Genomic DNA, 25,885 nt, shown 5'->3' with positions numbered 1-25,885 from the left:
TGTTCTAAGCACTTGAGATGCATCCATGAACAAAATACACAAAGATCTACTTTTGTGATGGTAAAGACAAAAACCAACATTTGCCATAGAATAAGTACATTATATTGTAGGGTGATAAACACTACAATGGAGAATAAAACAGTCATCAGGAAGATGCAGGGGGACAAGCGGCACCTTTCAACCAGGTGGCTGAGCTCAGGTCTCACGGAGAAGCCTCCTTAGAGCACTCAGCTCATTCAGCCGTCATGTGTTTGTAGACCTCTATTAGCTTTCCAATTCCTTCACTCAACAAGTATTTATGGAGGACATGCCAGGTGCTTAACTAAATTCCCTCATTTCCTCTCACAAAAATCCTGTGATTACTCCTATTTCTCCCATTTTGCAAATGGGCAAGTTGGGTCACAGGGAGGCAAAGTGACTTGGTCACTTTGGGACAATCACACAATACAGGGAGTGGCAGAACCCGGTTCTGAATCTCTGATTCCAGGATTGAGAAACTCCCAAGCACCCGTAAATACACTGCTTCTCCCTGTACCAGTCTAGTGAGGCAGGAAGGTGCTAAGCAGATCATCATGTGCCTACTTGAACCCTTGCCGTTGTGGTCATTGCTATGAAGGGAGAGGATGAGGGGCCTCGAAGAACTGTAACTGAGTCTAGGGAAACACAAAGAAAAATGTAACACCTACTGGGCATGAACTTGTTATTGCGGTGTAACAAAACATCCCAAAACTTAGTGGCTTAAAACAGCAACAATGTGTTATTTCTCACGATTTCTTGGGTTGACTGGGCTCAGCTGTGTGGTTTTCTGTTCTTCGTGGTGGTAACTGGGGCCATTCACACAGCTGTGTTCAGCTGAGATGCCCAAGAAGGTTGGCAGCTCATTTGACAGGTGGCTGCGGCACTTTGGCTGTCCCCCACATGGACTCTGTTCCCCTGAAGGATGGACTCTCTTCCTTCAGATGTCTAGCCTGCTTCCTTACTGCATGGTGCTAGGTTCCAAGGAAAAGAAGGCAAAACCGCCAGCTCTCTGAAGGCCTGGGCTCAGAAATCCCAGAACATTCTTTCTGCTACTTGCTATTCGTCAAGCAAGTCACAAGGCCATCCCAGATTCAAGAAGAGAGCAAAGATGATCCACCATTAGATGTGAGAGCAGCATACGCATACAGGGATCAGAGGAGTTCTTGGCAGTTATATTTGAAGAGGTTTCCCATACCTTTTTTTTTTTAAAGACAGAGTGTCCTAGCCAAGTGACTCCCACCTATAATCCTGGCACTTTTGGAGGCCAAAGCAGGAGGATTGCTTGAGCCTAAGAGTTCAAGACCAGCCTAGATGAAGTAATGAGACCTTGTCTCTACAAAAAAAAATCAAAAAAATTTTTGGTGGTGTACACCCGTAGTCCTAGCTACTTGGGTGGCTGAGGTAGGAGGATCGCTTGAGCCCAGGAGTTTGAGGCTGCAGTGAGCCGTGATTGTGACACTGCGCTCCAACCTGGGTGACAGAGTGAGACCCCCAACTCAAAAGAAAAAAAAAAAGGCAGAGTCTCGTTTTATCACCCATTCTATCACTGGAGTGGTGTGATCATAACTCACCGCAGCCTCGACCTCCTGGGCTCAAGCAATCCTCCCACCTCAGCTTCTTGAGTAGCTACGACTACAGGCACACGCCACCATGCCGGCCCACATCCTGTCTTAAAATGTCTTACAAGGTTCCAGAGAGGCTGGTACACAGCACACCTGGATTTGCCATGAGCGGAATGCCTATCTTAGGTTGCTTCTGCTTTTTTTCTCAACTTCTTTTCGTAGCCATCTATGTAAGCCATGGAATCGCTGTGGAACCAAGAGAGCTTGTGTCAGGAAGCGGGCAGGCCTGTCTTTCTGTGTGGCATGTGAGGGTTTGGGAATAGGATTAGAGAGGATGTGCAGCTGCTATAACAAAAACCAAAATTGGCAATGGCTCCCTGGGACAGCGGTTTATTCCTCTCGTAGGTACCAGTCTGGGTGTCACAGAGATAGATCCAGACTCCGCCCCTCTCATTTCTCCACAATCCTGCATCTTTGCATCTCCTATGTGACCTACTGTCCTAGTCCATCAGGGCTGCTGGAATAGAATGCTGTAGACGGGGTGGCTTGTAACCAACAGACATTTATTTCTCACAGTTCCAGAGGCTGGGATGTCCCAGATCAGGGTGCCAGCGTGGTCAGGTCGGGTCAGGGCTCTCCTCCTTTTGCTGTGTCCTTGAATGGCCTAAAACAAAAATGGGGAAAAAGAGTTCTTCACTCCCCCATTTATAAGGGCACCAATCCCGAGGGCTTCACTCTCCTGACCTAGTCACCACCCACCACCAGATGCTGTCACAGTAAGGACTGGGTTTCCACATGTGAGTGTGGGGGGAACACAAACCTTCCATCTATAGTACCCAGGGCGACTCATCACCATGTCCTAGTCCAGCCAGAGGGAAGGAGGACTAGAGGAAAGAGAGGGCCACTCTCTCCCTTGAGGACGCCACCCAATGTTGCAGACCATGCGCATTGGCAAGATCTTGGTCCCTTGGCAAGACCTACCTGCAAGGGAAGTTGAGAGACAATCTTTGTTGGATGGTCACAGGTCCAGCTAAAATTTGTGAGCTTTGTCACCGTGAGAGAGGAGGAAAGAATGGACTCTGTGGGCAGTCGCCAGGCTCTGCCCTCGGCTCAGAAGGGGAGCCAACATGCGGGCATGCCCAAGGATGACAGAGTCTGTGTTTCTCACCATCTTCGCCCGCTGGGATTCCCAGCCCTCGTGGCGCTTCCTTAGTGCAGATGCCCGGGGCAAACCTTGATGGAAGGCTCGTGTTGGGGGCGGGCTGAGGTCACGTCCTCCGAGCCAAGCATACAGATCTAGTGCTGGCCTTCCTTTCCTAGGTCAATCCCCTGACCTGCTCAAAATGTGTCACCAGGTGGCTGCGGCTAGCCACAGCAAGTCCAGCCCAGGCTGCACTCTGGACCAGTTTGCCACTGTGAAATATGTCACTGCTTAAGTGTCGACTGTTAAGATGATTTCCAGGGATCAGCTGCTCTGTGTGTTTTGCAGAAAGGGTCAGACAGATTCAAGCTGCCCCGTGAAGAAATGGAACAGGCCCAGGCTCCTGCTGGAGATGACTTGCCACTCACCTGCTGGGTCACCTTGAGCCTGTTACTTGGCGTCTCTGAGCTTTGATTTTCTTATGTTTAAGATGGTCAGAGAGGAGGATGGTATCTGTTTCCCCTAGATTATTGTGAAGACAAAAATAAGATAACATTGGGGCAGGATGTCCACTCTAGCCTGGGCAACAGAATGAGACTCCAACTAAAAAAAAAAAACTCTAAATCAAGTGTCCACAGGCTGTTTCATCCTGGAAACTGTACAGAAGGACATGTTTTCTACCTTTGGGAGGCTGCCCGCGTGCACATGCACTGGCTCATGCCCATCCCCATCTTCAGACGATATCGCCTCAACCACTGCTGTGTCCAGGCCCCTGCTGCTCCCTGGCTCTGACCCTCCTGCTTTCCCCTTAATAAGACCCTTGTGATGACATCGGGCTCACTTGATAATCCAGGATAGTGTTCGCATCTCAAGAGCTGTAACATAATCACAACTGAAAGGTCCTTCCCTTCTGCCATGTAAAGTAACGTGTTCTGGGGATTAAGGTGTGGACATCTTTGGGGGGCTGTTATCCAGCCCCCACAGATACAAGGAAACATTTTTCAACTGTAAGAGAGATATCAGGCCAAGGAGGACGGCATTTCTCCTCAGGGTTGGGAGACCACAAGGAGAGGAGTGTGGTCACAGGAGAGCTCATGTACACACTCTGTCTAAAGGGGGCGAAACTACCGGTTACTTGCGGGAAAGGGGGCTCAATTTGCTGGGGCTGCCTCCACTTTTTTGTTTAAAGAGGAGCCCAACATCTGAATTTTTAAGAAAACTATTACATTTTGTTCATTTTTAAAATACTGTGCAGCAGTTCCCCAGCAGATACTGTGAGCTATGCCAGGCCAGGATGCTAGCAGAGGACACTGTGGGTTCCTGTGTCTGTGTCGCCTTGTTCTCTCCCAGCACGAGCGAAATAGCAGAAATGAGGGGAAGAAGCATTATGAGGGGTGGGCGCGGTGGCTCACACCTGTAATCTCAGCCCTGTAGGAGGCCAAGGCAGGAGGATCACTTGAGGCCAGGAACTCGAGACCAATCTGGGCAACATAGCGAGACTCTATCTCTACAAAAAAAATTGTTTTTAATTAGCTAGGTGTGGTGATGCATGCTTCAGCTACTCAGGAGGCCAAGGTGGGAGGATCTCTTGAGCCCAGGAGGTTGTGGTTACAGTGAGCTATGATCACACCACTGCACTCCAGTCTGGGTGACAGAGCAAGGCCTCATCTCCAAAAAATTAAGAATGATACTAATGGTAGATGACATTTGTGTCCGGCTTTCTGAGTTCCAGACACAGTTCTCAACGCATTACATGCATTGCTTCATCTGATTCACACAATGACCCTGTAAGATTGGTGCTATTTTAGAACCCATTTTGCAGACAGAACGACTGAGGCACAGAAAGTCTAAGTAATTTGCACAGGGTCACGGAGCCATTAAGCAGCAGATTGAAATTCTGTCCATTAGAACCTGTTTGTTGCTCATAACTTTTTATTTTATTTTATTTTATTTATTTTTGAGTCGGAGTCTCACTCTGTCGCTCAGACTGGAGTGCAGTGGCCGCTCCCGGGCACTGCAGCCTCGACCTGCCGGGCTCTGGCGATCCTTCCACCTCAGCCTTCCAAGGAGCTGGAACTACAGGCGCGTGCTACCACGCCCGACTGATTTTTTGATTTATTGTAGAGATGAGGTCTCACCAAGCTGCCCAGGCGGCTCTCGAACCCATGGGCTCAGGCAATCCACTCACCTCAGCCTCCCAAAGCATGGGATTACAGGCTGAGCCACCGAGCCCGGCCAACTTTCTATTTTAAATTAAGTTTAGACTGACAGAAAAGTCACAAAGTTGGTACAGAGTATCCCTTGCACCCTTCACCCAGCTTCCCCTAGTGCGAACGTCTTTCATGACCAGAGGGCAGCAATCAGACCCAGAAAATTGACAGTGGTGCAGTACGGTTAACTAAACTACAGACTTCATCTGGATTTCACCAGTTTTCCCACAAACACCTGTTTTCTGCTCCAGGATTCAATGGAGGACCCCACGCGGCGGTTAGCTGTCGTTCCTCTCTCTCTCGTCCCTAGTCTGTGGCAGACTCCCAGCCTACTCTGTCTCCCATGACCTTGACACTCTCCATGAACACTGATCGGGGATTTTGGAGACCATCCTCCAGTTGGAGTGTGTCTGGTGTTTCCTTGTGAAGAACTTGAGGCCATGAGTTTTGACAAGGAGATCGTAGGGGATGCTGTGCCCTCAGTGCGTCTTAGCAGAGCCCGCGTGATGCTGCTGTGTCTTATTACCCTGATGTTTACCCTGATTGGCAGAGTCCAGGCTCTCAGCCTGCGTTGAAATGCTTTCCTTGTATAGAGAGAGGGCCCAATACAAAACAAACACAAAATATGCAGCCAAGGCACATCAGCAGACCTCGTCTGTCCCTGGGGCTGACCTAGTACATATGAAGTGTTCAATCACTGTGGACGCCCTTCAAAATTTTACCTGGTGGCCAGGTGTGGTGGCCTCACATCTGTAACCCCAGCACTTTGGGAGGGCAAGGCAGGAGGATCGCTTGAGCCCAGGAGTTTGAGACCAGCCTGGGCAATAGAGTGAGACCTCATCTGTACAATAGATGAAAACATTAGCCAGGTGTGGTGGCGTACACTTGTCGTCTCGGTTATTCAGGAGGATAAGGCAGGAGGATCGCCTGAGCCCAGGACGTTAAAGTTGCCCTGAGCTGTGCTTGTGCCGCTGCACGCCGACCTGGGAGACAGAGTGAGACCCTGACTCAAAAACAAAACAAAATAAAAGACACCCACTGGTGATGGAAGGAGAGGGAAGAGCAACGCTCAAATTCAGGGACTTGGGGAATAATTCAAGAGATGAAGATTGGAAGAGATGATCAGAGCAGAGGAAGCATGCAGCAGAGATGAAAGCCACAGTCCGCAGCTGCCGGGACCATCCGACCTTTAAAAGCAACACGCAGCTTTAGGGCAAGGAGTGAGTTACGGCTGTTGGAACCAAGGACAAGAAGGCTTTGATCTCCACGTGGGAGACATCTTAAGGGAAGCCGGGGCTTTTGCATAAGGTATTTGCACATCCTCCTGGGGTGCATTAGACAAACCCCTTGGAATTTACGGGTCTGCGGAAGGAGCTTATTCCTAATGGCAAACACTTGACCCAGGCAGCTTTGTCAAGGCGGGGTTGACATTTGAAGACAGCACGCCCAGGGCCCCAGCAGTGTACCTGAGGACGCTGCGGCGTTTTACGAGGCTCTTTGCCAATCGGGCGGACAGATACAGGATTTGTGATCTCACGAGGCGTTCAAGGATTGCTGTGGGAGGTCATTTTGGTGAGCCCTTGACCTCTCCGTTTTAAAAAGTATCAATTTGGAGAAGGTTGTCTTTACTGCCAGGAAACTGTAGACCAGAGGCCGTAATGTGGCTTTTTGGACGGCCACCATGTCACTAACCAGATGTTGGGCTCGGTTTGCCCCCAGGCAAAACCCTGGCCTCTGCCAGACTCTCCCCTGGCTGTTGCGCACCGGTGGCCAGGGATTCGCGACTGCAGGGCATCCACAGTGCACGTGGCTGCCATCACCAAGCACCACTGAAACGGCAGGCATGCCTTCTCAAGGAATCAGAACCTTGCGCAACTCGCGCAGCATCTAGGGGCGTTGGGAGGAAGAGCGGGCGGGGGAGGGGTTCTTAGCCAGGTTAAATCAAACACCCAGGGAAACTATTCGTGAATCTTCCAGTGAGATGGAAATGACAGCAGGCTGGAGGGAGAAGAAAATGGAGATGAACAACAGCAGGCCCCGCAGGCAGGCAGTCTTGGGACTTGGGTTCGAATCCCGGTGTTGCTCATAATCTGTGAGTTATAAATTGCACGTTGCAGGCCAGGCACGGTGGCTCACGCCTGCAATCCCAACACTTTGGGAGGCTGAGGCAGGAGGATAGCTTGAGCCCAGGAGTTCAAGACCAGCCTGGACAGTACAGGGAAACCTCATTGCTACAAAAAAAAAAAAAAAAAAATTACTGGCCAGGTGTGGTGGCGCACACCTGTAGTCCCAGTACTCTGAAAGCTGAGGAGGAAGGATAGCCTGAGCCCAGGAGGTCAAGGCTGCGGTGAGCAGTGATTATAGCACTGCACTTTAGCCTGGGCAACAGAGTGAGACCCCCAACTCAAAAAAAATTATCTTTATAAGGCCAGGCACGGTGGCTCACGCCTATAATCCCAACACTCTGGGAGACCAAGGTGGGAGGATTGCTTGAGGCCAGGAGTTCAAGACCAGCCTGGGCAACATAGCGAGACCTCATCTCTATTAAAAATAATAATAATAACAATAGTAATAAAAGCAGGATACTTTCGTCTCCCAAGAACCAATATTCGCCACCTTGGGGGTGACATTACCGTCACTGAAAATGTACGGCCTAGAATTCCTACCCAGGAGGGACTCAGGGCTGGCTAGAAGGAGAGGCAGTGTAGTAGAGTGGTCAGGATCACAGACTCAAGGCAGACTGCCAGGGGGCTGCATCCCCATGCTGAGCCCTACTGAGCAACCTTGGGCCTCAGTTTCCCTGTTTTGTAAAGTGGTGGTGATGATGATGGTAACACCTCCTTCCTAAAATTGTCATGCATATTAAAGAGTTAATAGGCTTAATGGTCTCAGAACAGTGCTTGTCACCCAGTAAGAGTTCGATAGGTATAAGCTATTCTTCTCCTTAGATACTTTTGAGAAAACCTAAGTTGTCCATAGGAAAGACCCTCACAGGGACAGGGGATGTCCAGCCAGCTTCAGAGCCATGCCAGGCTCTGTTCTCCTCTCCCACCAGTTGTCACCTATGAACTTGGATTCAGTTTAGGTTCTTTCGGACGCAAGTGAAATAAAACCCGCCTAAACTGGCTTCATATTTTAAGAGGAATTTACTGACTTAAAGAACAGACGGCTCCAGCCAGTACAGGCTTCAGGCATAGACGGCTGCAGAGTGCAAAGGTGTCAACCAGGTCTGGTGTCTCTCTCTCTCTATCGCTCTCCCTCTCTTTCTCTATCTCTCTCTCTCTCTCTATCTCTGTCTCTGTTGTCTCTATCTCCTTATCACTGTCTCTCTCTATCTTTATCTCTCTATCTCTATTATTGCTCTCTCTATCATCCCTATCTCTCTCTCTATCTATCTCTGTCTCTCTATCTCTATTATCTCTATCTCCCTATTTCTGTCTCTATCACCCTCTGAGTTTTACAGCTGCACTTTGACAGACTCTGTCCTCATGGTGGCCAAAGAGCTGCAACAGAGACAGCCTCTTCACCACGCATCTTGAGAGGCCCCCTCACTGGACCTGCATAGTTCAGGTGCACACCCCTAAGCAGTCACTGTGGTCAGGGGACTGTGAGGCCCTGATTGGTCCAGGCTGGGTCACATGATCCCTCCCTGTCACATTTCCCCCAGGGAAGTGTAAGGCGCCTCTAACTTCGTTTCCTTCCCTGGAACTCTATCCATGAAAACCATGCTCCAACATGCGTAACTTGTTTCAGAAACTCGGATCTTTATGGGTTACCATTCCCAAGAATCCCTCCAGAGGAAATCCTTGACGGGAAGGGCAATGTGCTTGGTCTTGGGTTCCACTGTGATCCCCCCATCTGTTTCCACCACACTGGGTGCAGTCAGATGACCATCCTTCCCTATGTCGAATCAGAGCGTGTCACTCCCCTGTTGAAAAGCCTCCATCTAGGAACAAGTCCCAGTGCCTTGCTGTGGCTGCTGTCTAGCCCTGCATGACGCTGGCCCTTGAGACCTCTCTCCCTTCATCCAGCACAGCTGCCCCCTTATCCCCTCCCTCTGGCTCACACTTGCTTCTTTCAGATCTGCCCACCTGGGACCTCCACACATTGCTGCTCCCTAAGCTGGAATGTTCTCTCCCCCACACCTTCACGTAGCTGGCTCCTCCCTATCCATTCAGCTTCTGCTTTAGTGCCACCTCCTCCAAGAAGCCTTCCAGATTTACGCCTGTGCAGTCCCATGTGTGCTGGAAGTGACCTCCTGCCCTGCAGCTGGCTGGCTCACCCCTGTGCTGCATTCTGGGGTCTTCCACACCAGCGCGTGGGACCGATGTGAGCCAGCCTTCTCCCCGGCAGCATGGTTCCCCTCTGTCCCCCGTCTCCCGCCCCTTCCTGCCACGGCATTCTCCTGGCTCGTGTGGCAGAGATGCAGTGACAGGGCAGCCCCTCTGAGATGGCATGCTCAGGAACGCAATTGTTTTATTCCCAGTTAAATATGTTTTATGCTACCTGTGAATGAGGCCATTGTGACATTTAGCAACAGATCTGATTAAACACAGATGTGGCCTGGACTCCACGTGGAGCGGAGAGGTGGGGACACGGGCTCTGGGTGTGGGCGGGGAGTGTTTTCTTAAGATGGCACAGTGGGCTCGACGACTCAGCCACAGCAAGACAGAGACGAACTCTCCTCCCTGGATATGGACCAGACGTCCCGTGGGCCCCAGAACTGAGAACTCAATCCCAGACCCCGCAAGCCTCTGTTTTCGCTTGGGCTCTGCTGTTTGGTTCTATTCAAGCTGGCTTTTTTTTTTTAAACTTCCCTAGATGTTTTTATTCCCATGATTTTTTTTTTAAGAGACAGGGTCTCTTGGCCGTGGTCAGTGGCTCAGCCTATAATCCCAGCACTTTGGCAGGCCGAGGCGAGTAGATTGCCTGAGCCCACAGGTTGGAGACCAGCTCTAGCAACTTGGCGAGACCTCGTCGCTATAATAAATAAAAAATTAGTCGGGCATGGTAGTGCACGCCTGTAGTTCTGGATACTTGGAGGCGGAAAGATCACTGGAGCCCAGCAGGTAGATGCTGGGGTAGCTGTGAGTGTGCCATTGCACTCCAACCTGGGCGACAGAGTGAGACTCCAAACCAAAAAAAAAGAGAGAGAGAGAGACAGAGTCTCACTCTGTCGCCCAGGCTGGAGTGCAATGGTGCCATCATAGCTCACTGAAGCTCCAACCTCCTGGGCTCAAGACAATCCTCGTACCTCAGTGAGACTTTGTCGCTAATAAATAAATAAATAAATAGCCAGATGTGGTGTATCTATAGTCCCAGCTACTCAGGATGCCGAGGCAGAAGGATTGCCTGAGCCCAAGAGGTCGAGGATGCACTCCAGCCCAGGAGACAAAGTGAGACTCTAACTCAAAACACACACCACACACACACACACACACACACACACACACACACACACACACACAGAATAATAATCCTCACTGCCATTTATCAAACCCATCCTCTGCACTGGGCTCTGCCTTTTGTATACTTCATCTCACAGAATTCAAATAAATAAGCTATGCTTAGCTCCATTTTACAGATGGGGAAACTGAGGCTTAAAACGTTCAACCGCTTGTCCGTAGCCATCAGAGAAAACCATCAGTTGTGCATGGATTCTCCATTGTCCTCCAGCCCCTTCCAGGCTCTGAGATCCTGGGATACAGTACCCAGCTCCTCCTCATGACAGATATCCTGGCCCATACAAGGCACTCCACAAACATGAAGTGACCGAAGGAAAAATGAGTGACTGAAGGAATGAAGCCTTGCCAGGGAGGTAAGGGGTCAGGCCAGGCCTGCCAGCTGCAACCGGGTCTTTCTGCCTTCACCGCTTTGCATTCTGAGTAAAGAAAAGACACCGGCCAGGAAGGGCTGAGATTTGTCCCTTGCTGGACCTCAGCGCATGGTTAGGGCACTTGAGTGGGTGGGTTTGAAACAGGCTCGCCTGTCTCTACCTCCTTGTGACTTTTCCATTTATACATCCCCTGCTGACTACATTTTCTGTCACCTCCCATCACACTTCCAGACCTTTGTCACTTGCAGTCCTGGTAGGTTTTTCAACCATTTTATTTGAACTGTAACATCAGTTAGAGTTTGTCAAGAGGGAGAACGTGTGTTTTTGAGTGACCCTGTGGATCCCGTATGGAAGGTCCCTTTGCTATGGGGAAAAAAATGGTGAGATGCATCCCAAGGCATCATGAATGAAGGGTGCAAGTTCGCTGGGATGACCGGTGAGACGCCCCGTGCGCTGCCCGGGCTGGCACGTCAGCTCTGCAGGTGACGGTGAGTTCACTCTGGCTTGGCCCAAGAGAACGGAGGCAGGCAGCAGCCTGTGCGACTTCCCACAGGTGTGTGGAGGGCAGGAAGGAGGCTGGCTGAGGTCCTGGGCCTCGAGTCAGGCTGACCTGGGCTTGAACTCTGCCCAGCCACTTCCCAGCAGGGTCTAGGGCCGTGGTAGGGATTAAACAAGAGAATGCATGTAAGATGATTAGCCTCAGGGAGCATAATAAGTGCTCAGTAAGTGAGGGCTGTTATTATTTCACTGTTATTTGTCTGACTGCTAATGCCAGTAACGGAAGGGCTTCGAAGGGCTTGGATCAAGCTGAAGCTGAAGCTAGGCTTGGCCCAGGAAGGGGAGGAGGGGTTTCATGGTAACTGTCACCATCTCCTTCCAAAGAGGAGGAATTCCAGAGGGAGACAAGCCCAAGGAGAAAGGTTCAGAGTGACTGGTAATCAGAGAAACGTGAACTAAAGATGACAAATGAGACATCATGTTAGTCCTACAGGTCGGCAGGAAATTGCAAACGGGATTATACCAAGTGCCCAGGGGGGTGCAGGGATGTGGGAACCGCCCGTGGACCAGGTACCCATCCCTTAGGGAAATTTGATCCCGAGGAAGCTTGCACACAGACCCACAGGGGTACGGGGACAAAGGTGTTGGGGGCGGGAGACGGAACCTCACCAGTGCTCTTCCCAGAAGGGCAAGTAGGAGAGACAGGAGGGTGCACAGGGAGGAGGAGGGGACGTGCCTGTGGCCACGTGCACGGGTCTTACGACTCCACACTGGGGAGACTGAGGAACCCCAAGAAACGTAACACACAGAATTTATAGAGATGAGCACCTACCCCCAAACACAACTGTGTACTCGCAAGAGCACATGCAAACAAGAAGATGTGTGTCAGACACACCCGAACCGTCACTTATGACATGATGGGGAACGAGAGGAAACATGTACATAAAAGAGGAGTCTTGGCTGTGCATGGTGACTCATGCCTGTAATTCCAGTGCCTTGGAGGCCGAGGCAGGAGGATCACTAGAGGCCAGGAGTTCAAGATCTGCTAACATAGCGAGACCTTGTCTCTATAAAAAATTAAAATAGTGGCTGGGCTCAGTGGCTCAGCCTGTAATCCCAGCACTTTGAGGGGCCAAGACTGGTGGATTGCCTGAACCCACAGGTTCGAGATCTGCCCAGGCAACTTGGCAAGACCTCGTCGCTACAATAAATAAAAATTTAGCCGGGCGTGGTGGTGCACACCTATAGTTTCGGCTACTTGGAAGGCTGAGGTGGAAGGATCGCCAGAGCCTAGCAGGTCGATGCTGGGTGGCTGTGAGCGTGCCACTGCACACCAGCCTGGGCAACAGAGTTGATACCAACTCAAAATAAATAAATAAATAAAAATAAAAATTATTTTAAAAAAGAATCCCTCTGTTCCTTGTATAGTAAGTATAAATCTCTATCTGTGCACTCAAGGGGTAAAAAATAGAACTGGCTCTATGTTCAGCATTCCAGTGCAATTTCTATTTCAAGCCACCGTTCTTCCAGGATGGTGAGACGGTTTCATCCTAGTCTCTCGGAGCTTCCCCCGAACTCTCCAGAGTTGTGGCCACGGCTCCTGACTCTTGCCCAGTGCCAGTGTACTTGCAGTGTGGGGGGAGGATTCTTCCGGTCCTCTGTCACTGAAACCCAGTCCACAGCCTAGGTCCATGAGGCCCCTTTGGCTCTGGGGTCTTCATGGTCGTGTCCTTGCCAGCACAGGAACACAGGAATCTTCCATCACAGTCTTCTTGGGCCGGAGGTCACCACCTGGAAACCCTCAGGCCCATCCACCCTACAAACATGTATCTGGTGATTTTGTGTTTGTTGCTGTTGTTGTTGTTGTTGTCGAACTAATTTGTATGTGTTGCCTGCATTTAAATGTTGGGAAATATAGACTGGGCATGGAGGTCACATTTTAGGAGGCTGAGGCAAGAGTTCGAGATCAGCCTGGGCAACATAGTGAGACCTCAACTCAAAAAAAAAAATCAGCCAGGCATGGTGGCATACACCTGGAGTCCCAACTACTCAGAAGGCTGAGGCAGAAGAATTGCCCGAGCCCAAGAGGTTGAGGCTTTGGTAAGCCATGATTGTGCCACTGCACTCCAGCTTGGATGACAGAGTGAGATTCTGACTCAAAAATTAAAATTTTATATAGAAATCCAGAATTCTGACTTTAGAAAACTCAAAAGCCTTGTCTAAATTAGACTCACATGGAGCTGAGTATCATTGGCTGGAGCTGAGTAGTATTATGGCAATGAGGACTGCTTTGGGCTGCAAGTAAGAAGAAGTCCAACTAGCATTGGCTTAAACCATAATCACAATCCTTGTGTATTTAACAAGAAGTTCGGACCCAAGGTTAGTTAGGCACATCAATTACATCTTCAAAGATCAGATGCTTTTCATCCTTTCTCTCCTTCAGCCTCAGCATATGGACTTTTTGCTTCTACGTCCATGGCCTCGTGTCCCAATATGGCTGCTGTAACTCCGTGTCCCAACATGGCTGCTGTAACTCCACACACTACATTCTCACATAGAAGGAGGCACAGGGAGGAGAACAAAAGAAAAGTCTTTCCTAGAAGCCTCCTTGGCCAGGACTAGGTAACATGGCCATCCTAAAACCGCACGGGAGGCTGGGAAAGCAAGACTCTGTCAGCCTTTGTAAGAGAGAAGCTAGCAAGAGAGGAAGGAAGTGGGCGTGTCTACTGGGGCCACCAACTGCTGCCCCTTAGATAGGGCCTGTGCATTCCATTTGCCATAGTCCCCACCACCCCCTATTGCCAACCAACACTGAAGCCATTTCACATTGTGCCTACGCCTACCTCTTCCCTTGCTGACGTCTTGGGAGAACTCCCCCCTTTAATGAAGAGACTCTCTCTTCCATCATGTTTCTTACTAAGCCATTTTGCCAACATCCACCTAATTCAGAGTGGATCCCCCAACGGGGGCCAGTCCACAAACTGTTACTCATCTATGATAACATCAATAGGGGAGATGTGTTTGCAGCAGCTGGACATCGTCACAGCATCCAAGCACATGATCATCTGCTTATCTAGCTGCACAGGGTATAGACCCATGTGGGATTGTTAAATCACATGGCAGGTGGCGGGTGGTATGGGTTGCATGCTGGGCATGTGCCGTGAACCACATCCTGGTCCCCAAAACTTTAGACATATAAAAACGGGTCCTTCGCCACAGAGCTGAGAAGCACTGGCCTACACCCTCAGTTCCCCGAAGCTCGGATCATTCTTTTCTTCTGCCCACCTTGCTGCACCCCTGATCAGGGTCCATGGCCCAAGATGAGACTGTCCAGGAAATAGAGTCCCAAGACAATATCTCAGGACATTCCCAAAAACACTCACCTTTCTGCCCGAACCCTGGGCTCACATCTCACCTCTCACCTATGATTACACGGTGAAGACAGCTGCTGGAGGAAGGAGCTTCCACCTCGGACCACCACCCCGGGGGCGCTTTCTAGTAGAGAAGTTACAGAGAAATTTCCAGAAAGCATCCGTGTCCTTGGCATTTTCTTGAGTATCTGTCCATTAAACCCATCCATATAGATACAATTTTTTTGTCTCATTCACCATGTAAAATCGGATCTGGACCTTAACAGGCCACTCTGAAGTGCCCTCTCTGACTGCACAGCTGGGGCCGGGTTCTCAGGGAGCTCACCCCAGAATCATGGGTGGGTGCCAGCTCTTCCGTGGAATTATCTCCAGTCGTTGGGAAAATGGTAAGGCACAGCATCACACAGGAGGACCAGAGCAGGAAACATGTTCTGCTTCCCAGGGGACACACTACCAATCCTCCCCGCTCTCTCCCCTGCCCCACCAAGGACCCCAGCCCTCCCCTGGCTGCACAATAAAAAAGGATGGATTTTTTGAACCAACAACATGTGGAAAGATCCAGAATCTCCCCCATATCCTCAGCAGCTTCCACGCACAATAGTTGTTCCAGGATCCCAGAGGGCAGGTTGTGTTGTCCAGGAGGGCTAGGCCCTCCGTGTCTGCCCTCCATTCAGAAGAGCCGTCTGCGGGGACTCTCGGGAGCCTGATTAGCATTAAACTGTGACATTGCCAACAAAAGGAAAGAAAAAGATGGAAAAGGAGCATGGGGTTGGTTTTCCGGACTCTGAGTGGGGCTGAAGGAAACTCAGAGATAGTCTTCTTCCCTGGGGCCTCGAGGTTGGAGCACCCAGGGGTGCAGCAGCAGGAGGCGCCCTGGTCTTTCTGGGCCCTCTGCACCCTTCCTTGGCGGCAGAGGCCTTGGAGACAGACCCTGGGACAGCGTGGGAGGGGACAGGATGGGAGCAGCCGTGTCGTTTGCTTGTTTAATTGAGGTAAAATTCCCATGGCCTGAAATCAACCATGAGTCTTTTCAGAGTGTGCCATCAGGGGCATCGAGTGCATTCACCGCACTGTGCCACCACCATCTTTCAATCCAAGACATGTCCATCACCCCACGGGAAACTTGAAGCTGTCTCTCCTGAGTGAGATGTGTTTGCAGGTTCTGCTGTCCCTCCCACAGCCCCTGGAAACCACTAACTTTTTTTCTCTCTCTCTCTATGGGTTGTCCTATTCTGGAAATTTCATAAGAATGGAAATCAGTCAATATGTGGCTTTTTCTCTCTGGCTTGTTCCATTTAGCAGAATGTTTCCCAAGGGCCACCCGTGCTGCAGCGTGGATCAGAACTCCCTTCCTTTTCACGGCTGAATCGTTTTCTGCTGCGAGGCTAGACTGTGTTTTTTTCCATCCATTCATCCATAGAGGGATACATTTTGGGTGTTGTGAGTAGTGCTGCTAAGAACTATTGTGGACATGTTTTTGTCTAAATGCCTTTCTTCAATTCTCTTGAGTATATGCCCAGAGGTACACTTGCTGGGTCACATGGTAAGTCCATGTGTAACTTTGTAAGGAATCACCACTGTTTTCTGCAGCTTTGACACCATTTTTCATTTTTCTTTTTTCACCAACAGTGTATGAGGATTCCCATTTCTCCACATCCTCACCAAACCTTGTTATTTTCCTTTTCTTTCCTTATTTTTATTATGGCCAACCTGGTGTGTGCAAAGGAGCAGCGGTTTTCAGCTCATTCACAGATGGGTCACAGGACTTTTCCACACACCGAGTTTCTGTAAACTGAAGGCCAGTGTCTACATTGGAGGAGGGACAGAGCATCACATGACTCACTGTGCATAGTGGCCCCAGCACAAGGGCCGTGCAAGGGTAGCTCTTTCCCGGGCACTGAGATCACCCAGTGCTTCTCATGCTCACTGTCGTGAGGAATCAGGGCTGCTTCATTTAGCATAAAACACAACAAAAAAATGAATCATTAGAATCTGTATACTCAATGGGGCAATATAACCTCCAGGAGGGCAAAAAAATGGTTTAACGGGTGGGGCAAAAACCTCTACTCTTCTTTTTTCTGAGTCGGAGTCTTACTCTGTGGCCCAGACTGTAGTTCAGTGGCACAGTCAAGGCTACCGCAACCTCGGCCTACTGGGTTCAAGCAATCTTTCTATCTCAGTTTTCCAAGTAGCTGGGACTGCAGATGCACACCACTACACCCAACTAATTTGTTTTTTTAATTTACTATAGAGAAGAGGGCTTGTCATGTTGCTCAGGCTGGTCTCAAACTCCTGGGTTCAGGCAATCCTCTTGCCTTGGCCTCCCAAGGTGCTAGGATTACTGGTATGAGCCACCACGTCCGGCCTTACTCTTTTTATGTAGACTGTACAAATACACTTAGTACCAAAACAAATGTACAGTATAGTATGCCTTTAATATTACATTTTAATGGGAAGTGGTGGGGCAATTAGGAAAAAAAGTCTAAAAAAGATCCTTGGAGAAGGATCAATAATAATGATGGTGATGATGATGAAAAAGGTTGAGAAACAATGAAATTTAAAATAATTTAAATTTTAAACAATAATATATTTTTATTTTATACATTTTTATAAATTATAAGCCTGATTTTTAGTTAGCAAATTAGCAGATGTACAATTACTCTATTAATTGCTCTAGAGGTTTCTATGCACTGGCTTCTATTTCCATATTTATCTCGTCACTGCCTGTTATCAGTCTGTAATCCACACATCCGTGGTGCTGTGCTGATGCGTCACTGCATTTTGGTCTGTCTGGAATCGTCTTACCTCCTCGTGTCTGTCTCGCCCACCTACCTGTCAGCATCAATCCCTTCCTTACCGCCGTGTTTAGGACAGTGCCTGCCATATGGTAATATTTGGTACATCACTAAGAAATGAATTGTTGAATTAATGAATGGATGGATACCCACTTAAAAATCCTTTTCCAGAGTCGGGCACCGGAATCTACTTTTATATAAAACCCAAGAAAAACCAATCAATCAAAACAAAAGCAGCAGTTCTCTGCCTTTAACAGAGACTCAAAATAGCAACGCCTTCCACAAGAAAGAAGGGCATTTCTTCCTCACCTAAGTTCTAGCTGATGTGGCAGTTCTGGTTGAAAAAAGTGACGGGGTCCAATCTCCTTATACCTTGTTGCTCAGCCGCGTAATCCAAGATGGCCTCATTCCACGGGGAAAGAGAGGGCCCACCCACCCTTCAAGGGCACAACCAGGAAGTTAAGCTGCAAACATTAATTGACTCCTATCCCTTGTCTAGAACTCATCATGTGGCCACATCTAGCCACACGGGAAGCTGGGCATTGTGGTGTTTGTTCTAATCAGCCACATGCGCAGCTTAAAAACAGAGAGTCTTTAATATGAGACAGAAGGGGTGGGTGGATATTGGGAACCCCTCGCAGAATCTACCACCATCACCTTAGGAGAGAATATTTTTTCATCTCATCCTTGTCTTCCTGGGCATTTCACCAGCCAGAGGGAGGTAAGAGGTCAGTATTGAGCATTCCAGCACCAAAGCAAGTCTGTTTGTAAAATCCCTCCAGAGACCATATCCTGTGGCATAAGACTTCTGGGGCCACGTGTCCCTTCTTCCTGGGTCCTCTCTGGCCCAGGACAGATTTCTCGCTGCAGGCACTCTGTGACTGCCCTCACACTGCAGTTTGTTCAGCTGTCCACTCTTCTGATGACCCTGGGTCACAATATGAAAATAAACAGGCAGCTATTTTGGAGAAAGAATCCCAAGGGGCAAGACTGGGGTCTGTTAGTTTCCAATCCTGCCCTGAGTCATCATTCAGAAGGTTGACACGGAAGAAAAGAGAAATCAGAAGAGGAAACCCTGCATCCAAGAGTCTTTCTAAGATAGGTGGCTTCCTGGGCTTCAGCAAATAGGGTCGCCATGGGAACCAGGTGCAAACAGATGGCCTTGAATGGAATAGGCTGGCCTAGACCTTCTGCTAAATGTGTCTAGGCAGGCCATTGGGCACAGAGTGGGATTTCAGCATGCCATGCGGTGTGGACAAATTCTGTGGTTTCTAGGCCTTAGAAACCACGTAATAGAGATCAGGAGAAAAGACGCAGATGTGGTCATGTTCCTGGCTTTTGCTCCCTTCACCCAGCTAGCTCCTTTTTATTAATCCTTTGGAGGTTCATTTAGATGGCATTTCCTCTGAGAAGCCTGTCCTGACCTCCAGTCAGCCTACAAGGACCCTTACTTGTACCCTGTGCATTTTGTGAAAGAGACTTACTGGAAGCTTCCTTCTCTACCTCCTTCCCAGTTCCTAGCATGTACTCAGCTCCCAAGATACGGACGTAGTTTATTTGGTAGATGTGACTTTGAAAACATGCCAGTATTTTACATAATTATAAAACACATTTAAAAAAATAATTCCTACAATCTGATAGCAAACTGAAACAAATGAACCTGTGCATTGAGTTGCTGACAGAGCCACACAGAGAGGACTTTGGCGACTTTATTTGCCCATATTTTTACTCTTTTCCTTTTTCTTTCTTCCTTATTGATGTTTTGAGACTTTTTAAAATCATGTCCTTTCTATTTTAGGAACTTCCTGTACCCATTGTTTCTGGGTAGATTTGCTATAACAGATTCTCTTGGTTTTCCTTCATTTGAGAATGCCTTGATTTTCCCTTCATTCCTGAAGGATATTGTCTCTGGATATAGAATTCTGAGTTGCTGGTTCTTTTCTTTAAACACTTGAAAAAATGTACCATTTTCTTCTGGCCTCTGTGGTTCCTGATGAGAAATCTGCTGTCTTTCCAATTGTATTTCCCCTGTGGTGGCACGTTTTTTTTTTTTATTAAATAAAAGAATGAATAAAATAATTGATCAGCTCCACAGCCTAACAGCTCTATAACCTTGGGCAAGTTACATTCCTAAGGCTTGGTTTCTCTGTATAGAACATATGGGTGGTAATTGCACCTTTCTCTCAGGGTTGGCATGAGGATGAAGCAAGATGACATGCAAAGGGCTGAATGCAGTGTGTGGTGTATAAACCACTGGATAATCTCAGTTGAATGAAGGAATGAATGCATGCGTGGATGAGGTGATTAACGCTCCAGTGCCTCTGTGTGAAGAAGTCATATGCTCCAAGGAGAGGCCTTCAGCTGGGAGTGAGAGATGGGCTTGAGTTTTTCTCTGACGCCAAGTCTCTGTAGCACAGCACTGACACCATTTACCTTCTCTCTTTTAGCCTCAGTTTCCCCCACTTGGATAATAAAGGATTGGGCATCGACTGTTGGTTCTCATTTTTTCAGTGTGCACTAGAATCTCCCAGAAAAAAAAAAATTTAAATACTAATGCCTGGACCCCATACCAGACTGACTTGAATCAGACTATTGATAGAAGAGGCCCTGGGATTGTTGTGTTTGTTGTTGTTGTTGTTGTTGTAAGTTCCTTAGGCAATTCTGATGCAGAGCAAGAGTTGAGACCCTCTGGTCCTGATGGGTCCATGGATGAATGTCTTGGAAATGTTTGTGGCCCCTTGGTTGTCCTCTTATCTTCTCCAACCCCACCCCCTGGAAGAAGGTCCCCTGAAATCCATTGTGCTTTTTCCAGCCACCGCACGAAAAGCAGTCTTGGACTCTAGGAGCTTCTTGTTTGGTGTGGGTCACAGTCGATTTGAACAGTCATCCGCTTTCACCATCAGCTGGTGAGAACATGGAGAGATGTGCACAGCATTGTGTCAGCACCTAAAAACCTCCTGCAGCTGTTCATGCTTCTTCAGCAGATACAAACCACTCTCCAGGCCTCCAGGTCCTGAAAGATCAGGCTCCGACTTTCTCATCTGACCTTGTCTTATAAAATATTGTGGGATAAACGTATCAATTTCTACTAAAAGCCAGCTGGGATTTTGGTAGGGATTGGACTATGGCTGCTTGAGGCTAGGATGGAAGTGGGGCGTGACTACAGACAGGCAAGGGGGACCTCGGGAGTGATCAAAGAATTCTAAAACTGGATCATTGCAATCACTACACAGTTCTATCAGTTTACTTTAAAAATTATTGAACCGACACTTATGGTGGGGAAATTTTATAGTATATACATTATGTTCCAATAAGCAGTTTAAAAATAAGTAGCAGCCACAGCATAGAATTGTCTTGAGAACACAAACCTGGGCTGGACGTGGCAGCTCATGCCTGTAATCCTGGCACTTTGGGAAGCTGAGGTGGGAGAATCACTTGAGGCCAGAAGTTCAAGACCAGCCTGGGCAGCATAGCAAGGTCCCATCGAGAAAAAGAGAGAGAGAGAACACACACTCAAGCCAGACTCTCTGTAGCCCAGTTGTTACCACTTACACTCCGTGTGGCCTTGGACACATGGCTTGACTTTTCCATGCCTCCCTTTCCCCACAAAGAGTTCAGGATGCTACCTGACTCTACTAGTTCACTGTTGAGATTGCCATAGCCATCTGCTCCTCTCTCTTGACCCTGCTGACCCTTCTGTTTCCCCACCCTGCCAAGCCACTCCCCACCCCCAGGTCTCTGCATTCAGTGTCTGTGAACCGTCTTCAACCAGGATATTCCCATGCTGGCCTCTTCCACCCATGGCTCAGCTCAAATGTCATCTCAGAGAGGCCTTCCCTGACCCCGCTCACTTCATTGACGCCCCACCTATTCATTTACTTATTCACTGAATAGCATTTCCTAGCAGTACTAGCGGTAATAAAAAATACTAGTATTTTCTAGTAGCACTACAAATATTTTCTTCATATGTAATACATAAGACAACTGAAGCCCAGAGAGATAAAGTCATTTCACTTATCTATTCAACACATAATCATGACCACCTCACACCCATTAGAATGACCACTATATGAATTAAAAATAAGTAAGCATTAGCAAGGATGTGGAGAAACTGGAATCCTTGTGCACTGTCTGTGGGAATGTAAGATGGCACACTCAGTGGGAAACAGTATGGTACCCAAAAGAATTGAAAATAGTATCCCAGCTGGGCACAGTGACTCACGTCTGTAATCCCAGCTCTTTGGGAGGCCAAGGACGGAGGATTGCTTGAGCCTAGGAGTTCAAGACCAGCCTGAGCAACATAACAAGACCTCGTCTCTACAAAAAAAATCAGAACGTTAGCCGGGTGTGCTGGTGCGTGCCTGTAAAAAACCTCAGCTACTCGGAAGGCTGAGGCGGCAGGATGGCTTAAATTCAAGAGTTCGAGCCGGGCTCAGTGGCTCAGCCTGTAATCCCGCGCCTTTGGGAGGCTGAGGCGAGTGAATTGCCTGAGCCCGCGGGTTCGAGACCCGCCTGGGCAGCGAGACCTCATCTCTACAATAAATCAAAAAAATCAGCCGAGCGTGGTAGCGCGTGCCTGTGATTCCAGCTCCTCGGAAGACGGAGGCGGAAGGATCGCCGGAGCCCAGCGGGTCGAGGCTGCGGTGGCCGGGAGCGGCCACTGCCCTCCAGTCTGGGCGACCGAGCGAGACTCCGACTCAAAAAAAAAAAAAAAATTCAAGAGCTCGAAACTGCAGTGAGCTGGGATTGTGCCACTGCACTCCAGCCTGGGTGACAGAAGAAATATCTGTACAGTCACATTACAGCAGCATTGTTCACAGTAGCTCAAGGGTGTAAGCGACCCAAATGTCCATCGACCGATGAATGGTTCAACAAAATGTGGAACACACACACAAAAGAATGTTATTCGGTTATTAAAAGGAAGGAAATTCCGATATATACTATGACATGGACCTTGCGCTAAGTGAGATAAACCAGTCACAAGAAGATAAATTCTGTATGATTTCACGTATAGGAGGCTCCTAGCGTAGTCAAGTTCACAGAGTCAGGAGGTAGAATGGCGGTAGCCAGGTCTGGGGCCGGGGTGAGGAGGAGCTGTTAGCGGGTACAGAGATCCAGTTTTACAAGAGGAAAAAGCTCTGGAGATGGATGGTGGTGATGCTTGCCCAACAGTGTGGATTACTTAATGCCAATGAACTGCGCACTTTAAAGTGGTTAAGATGGTAAATTTTATATTATGTATATACCACAGTTCTTTTCAAGATAAATAATTTTTAAAGCATGATTTTCAGACCCAGTGCAATGGCTCATGCTTGTAATCCCAGCACTTTGGGAGGTCAAGCGGGGAGGATCACTTGAGCCTAGGAATTCAAAACCAGCCTGGGGAACATAGCAAAACTTCGTTTCTACAAAAGAAATCAAAAAATTAGCTGGGCATGGTGACCCAAGCCTGTAGTCCCAGCTACTCAAGAGGATGAGGTGGAAGGATCGCCTGAGCCCAGCGGCTGGAGGCTACGGTGAGCTATGATTGAACCACTGCACTCCAGCCCGGGTTACAGAGTAAGACCTTGGCTAAAAAACATAAAATCTAAAAACAAAACATAATTTTCAAGGTAATGCGCCCAACAGAATCTGTTTATTTCTCACCACAACCCTTTGAAAATGTTGTTATTTATTTTCCTCAGCTACTGAGGAAACTGAGATTCAGAGAGATTTGGTAACTGAGGTCACAGGTTCTTTTCCCAGCCTGTCACACACAGCACCTTGCCAGCATCCTTCCCTCCACATTCCTCTCTGCCTGTAAGACACCGAATCCCTAACCCCTGTTCCTCCTCCCCGCAGGCACGACGGGCATCTATCAAGGAGCAAATGGACTGACCAGCACGGCCGGCTTCGGGAGCGTGCACCAGGTGGGCAGAGCTCCCGCCCAGTTCTTCTCTCGGGCCTTTCTTTAAATGTGCCCCTTAAATCAGGGCACCCAGAGACCCACTCACACTCCCCACTGGAAGCCCCCTCTTATTCCATGGATTTAGAGACTGCGGTGGCCAGATTATGCAAAAGGCCACTGGAAAGATGCACTATGCAGGCAGAGACATTGGAATTATTAGAAGATTCCCAGGTTGTCACAGTGACGTTCAAGTACCTTCCATGTTGACCTAAGCCCAGGACACCTATGAACTGTTGAATCTGGAATATAAGGATACAAATGGGTGTGTCCTTTCACCATGCCATGGGCTGCTCAGGAGGGACCATCTATATTGCTCACCTCTGCACCCCAGTGTTGACAGCCCAGCACACAGTAGGGGCTTTTATTTTTTTATAAAGCAAGATTTATTGAGAGAACAGAAGAGCTCCCACAGCAAGAGGGGACCCAAAGGAGTTGCCCTACGAGGGGCTTTATAAATGCTTGTTAAGTTGAACAAAGTCGACTCCAGGAAGGTAAATACTGGCCAATATTTTGATTCTCTTGATTTCAGTTATAGAGTGAGTTAAGAATCAGCCTGCCAGAGGTATATAGGAACTCTCCTATTTGTATACCTTTCCTGTAAGCCTAAAATGATTTTAAAACAAAAGATTTACATGCTTTCGGATTAGTGTTAAAATAAAACTACCCGGGGTAGATAGCCTTTAGGAATATTTAACATATTTAGCCAGGTATGGTGGCTCCCATCTGAATCCTAGCACTTTGGAAGATTGAGGCAGGAAGCTCACTTGAGGCCAGGAGTTGGAGACCAGCCTGGGCAACATAGAGAGGCCCCATCCCTACCAAAAAAAAATGTAAAAATTAACCAGGCATGGAGGCACACACCTTTAGTCCCAGCTACTCAGGAGGCTGAAGTGGGAGGATTGCTTGAGCCCAGAAGTCTGAGGCTACAGTGAGCTATGGTCATGCCTCTGCACTCCAGTTTGGACCACAGAGCAAGACCCTATCTCTTAAAAAATAATAATACTTAAGATATTTGGATATGAGGAATGAGCTATTTCTCTTTCAGTAAGCTGGAGAATTCAAATAATTTAAAAGTTGGAAAATACAAAAATTGTTTCATATATTTTGCATTATTTCTAGTGCAGTATATAAGCAAGCAAAGCTGGATCAAAGATGATTGGCATCTATTGATTTGATCTCTTTGACTCCCTCATAGAATATTCTAATATTAGTCAGCCCTAAAGCTGTACAGGATTTGCTGCATTTGCACCTCCTCCCCCTGAGCATAAAATGCCACCCGGTCTCAGGCATGTGTGGGGGGCGCTTTATTGCTCATTCACACTTGTTCATAAATGTATCCACTATTTGTTGCACTCCTGTATCTGTCAGCACTGTCCAGGTGCTGGGGATGCAACAGTGACCAAGACAAGAGCTGTCAGAACTACATCTACCTCTCTCGGGGTCATCTGCTGGCCTCTGGGCCAGAGGGATTGTTCTAGAACCGGTGCCTAGGGCAGACAGGAAATGCCTGGGAATTAACCCTCCCAGGGAGCAGCTCTCCAAGCCTCACTGAAGTCGGTGTCTACATTCCCCAGCCTCCTTGGCCCCTTGGGAGGGAGGACTCTGGGATGTGGGTTTTATACCATCTCAGTTTTTCCCTGGTGGGACTCAGCCCCGGCCACCTACCCTAGAAGCCCCTGTGTCGGCTGCCTTCCCACTGCCTTGGCTGCCTTGTCCCCCACTCCCCTCCTGGGTCTCTTCCAAACAGGCCACTCGCTCTTGAATTCTTGTCCCAGGGTCTGCTCTGCCCATGGAGAGAGGGATGGAGTGGCCAGCTACCTGAGGCCCCAGCCCGGCTTCCTCCCTCACGTCCTTGGTTTGTCTGTCTTCCCAGGACTACCCCTCCTACCCCGGCTTCCCCCAGAGCCAGTACTCCCAGTATTACAGCCCGTCCTACAACCCGCCGTACGTGCCGGCCAGCAGCATCTGCCCGTCGCCCCTCTCCACGTCCACCTACGTCCTCCAGGAGGCATCTCACAACGTCCCCAGCCAGAGTTCAGAGTCGCTTGCCGGTAGGTACAGTCGCTGTGACGGGGTCGTTCACAACTATGATCCGAGCCCTTCTCAGACGGACAGACCCAGACGTAGGTCCCAGTTGCAATGAACAGGTTACCAAAGAGCAAGAGCCATCTCTCGGGTGTGTTTTGTGAGCCATTCTGTGTGTGCGTGTGTGTGTTTAATTGTATTCATGATTTTTTTTTCTTTGAGTTGGAGTCTCACTGATGCCGAGGCTGGAGTGCATTGGCACGCTCATGACACTGCAGCCTCGACCTGCTGGGCTTAGGCAATCCTTCTACCTCAGCCTTCCAAGTAACTGGAACTACACCCGGCTAAATTTTTTTATTTATTGTAGAGGCGAGGTCTCGCCAAGTTGCCCATGTATTTGTGTTTAAAAGTCAAAAAACTTTACCTGAAAATTCTAATTTGTAGCTTCTCTTGAAAGAAGCTCAGGCCACTCCAACCACATT

General features: G+C 48.7%; 1 protein-coding gene across 3 annotated transcripts in view; it reads left to right on the top strand.

Moving 5' to 3' along the window:
- EYA2 (EYA transcriptional coactivator and phosphatase 2) overlaps positions 1 to 25,885 on the top strand; it is a 192,252-nt gene that overhangs the window by 61,474 nt on the left and 104,893 nt on the right. For 2 of the 3 annotated variants that reach the window (XM_008061187.1, XM_008061188.1), the window contains exons 5-6: positions 23,273 to 23,340; positions 25,252 to 25,429. In XM_008061187.1, coding sequence (XP_008059378.1) covers positions 23,273 to 23,340; positions 25,252 to 25,429 — 246 coding nt within the window. Of the gene's footprint in view, positions 1 to 231; positions 243 to 23,272; positions 23,341 to 25,251; positions 25,430 to 25,885 lie in introns of all 3 variants that reach the window. The other variant, XM_021713992.1, reaches the window with a different exon arrangement.

Source organism: Carlito syrichta, unplaced genomic scaffold, assembly GCF_000164805.1.
Source record: "Carlito syrichta isolate Samal-C Ts95f unplaced genomic scaffold, Tarsius_syrichta-2.0.1 Scaffold305137, whole genome shotgun sequence".
In the NCBI taxonomy this organism is placed as follows: domain Eukaryota; kingdom Metazoa; phylum Chordata; class Mammalia; order Primates; family Tarsiidae; genus Carlito; species Carlito syrichta.
The sequence above is the reverse complement of the archived record's forward strand: the minus strand, read 5'-3'. Positions and strand labels throughout refer to the sequence as shown.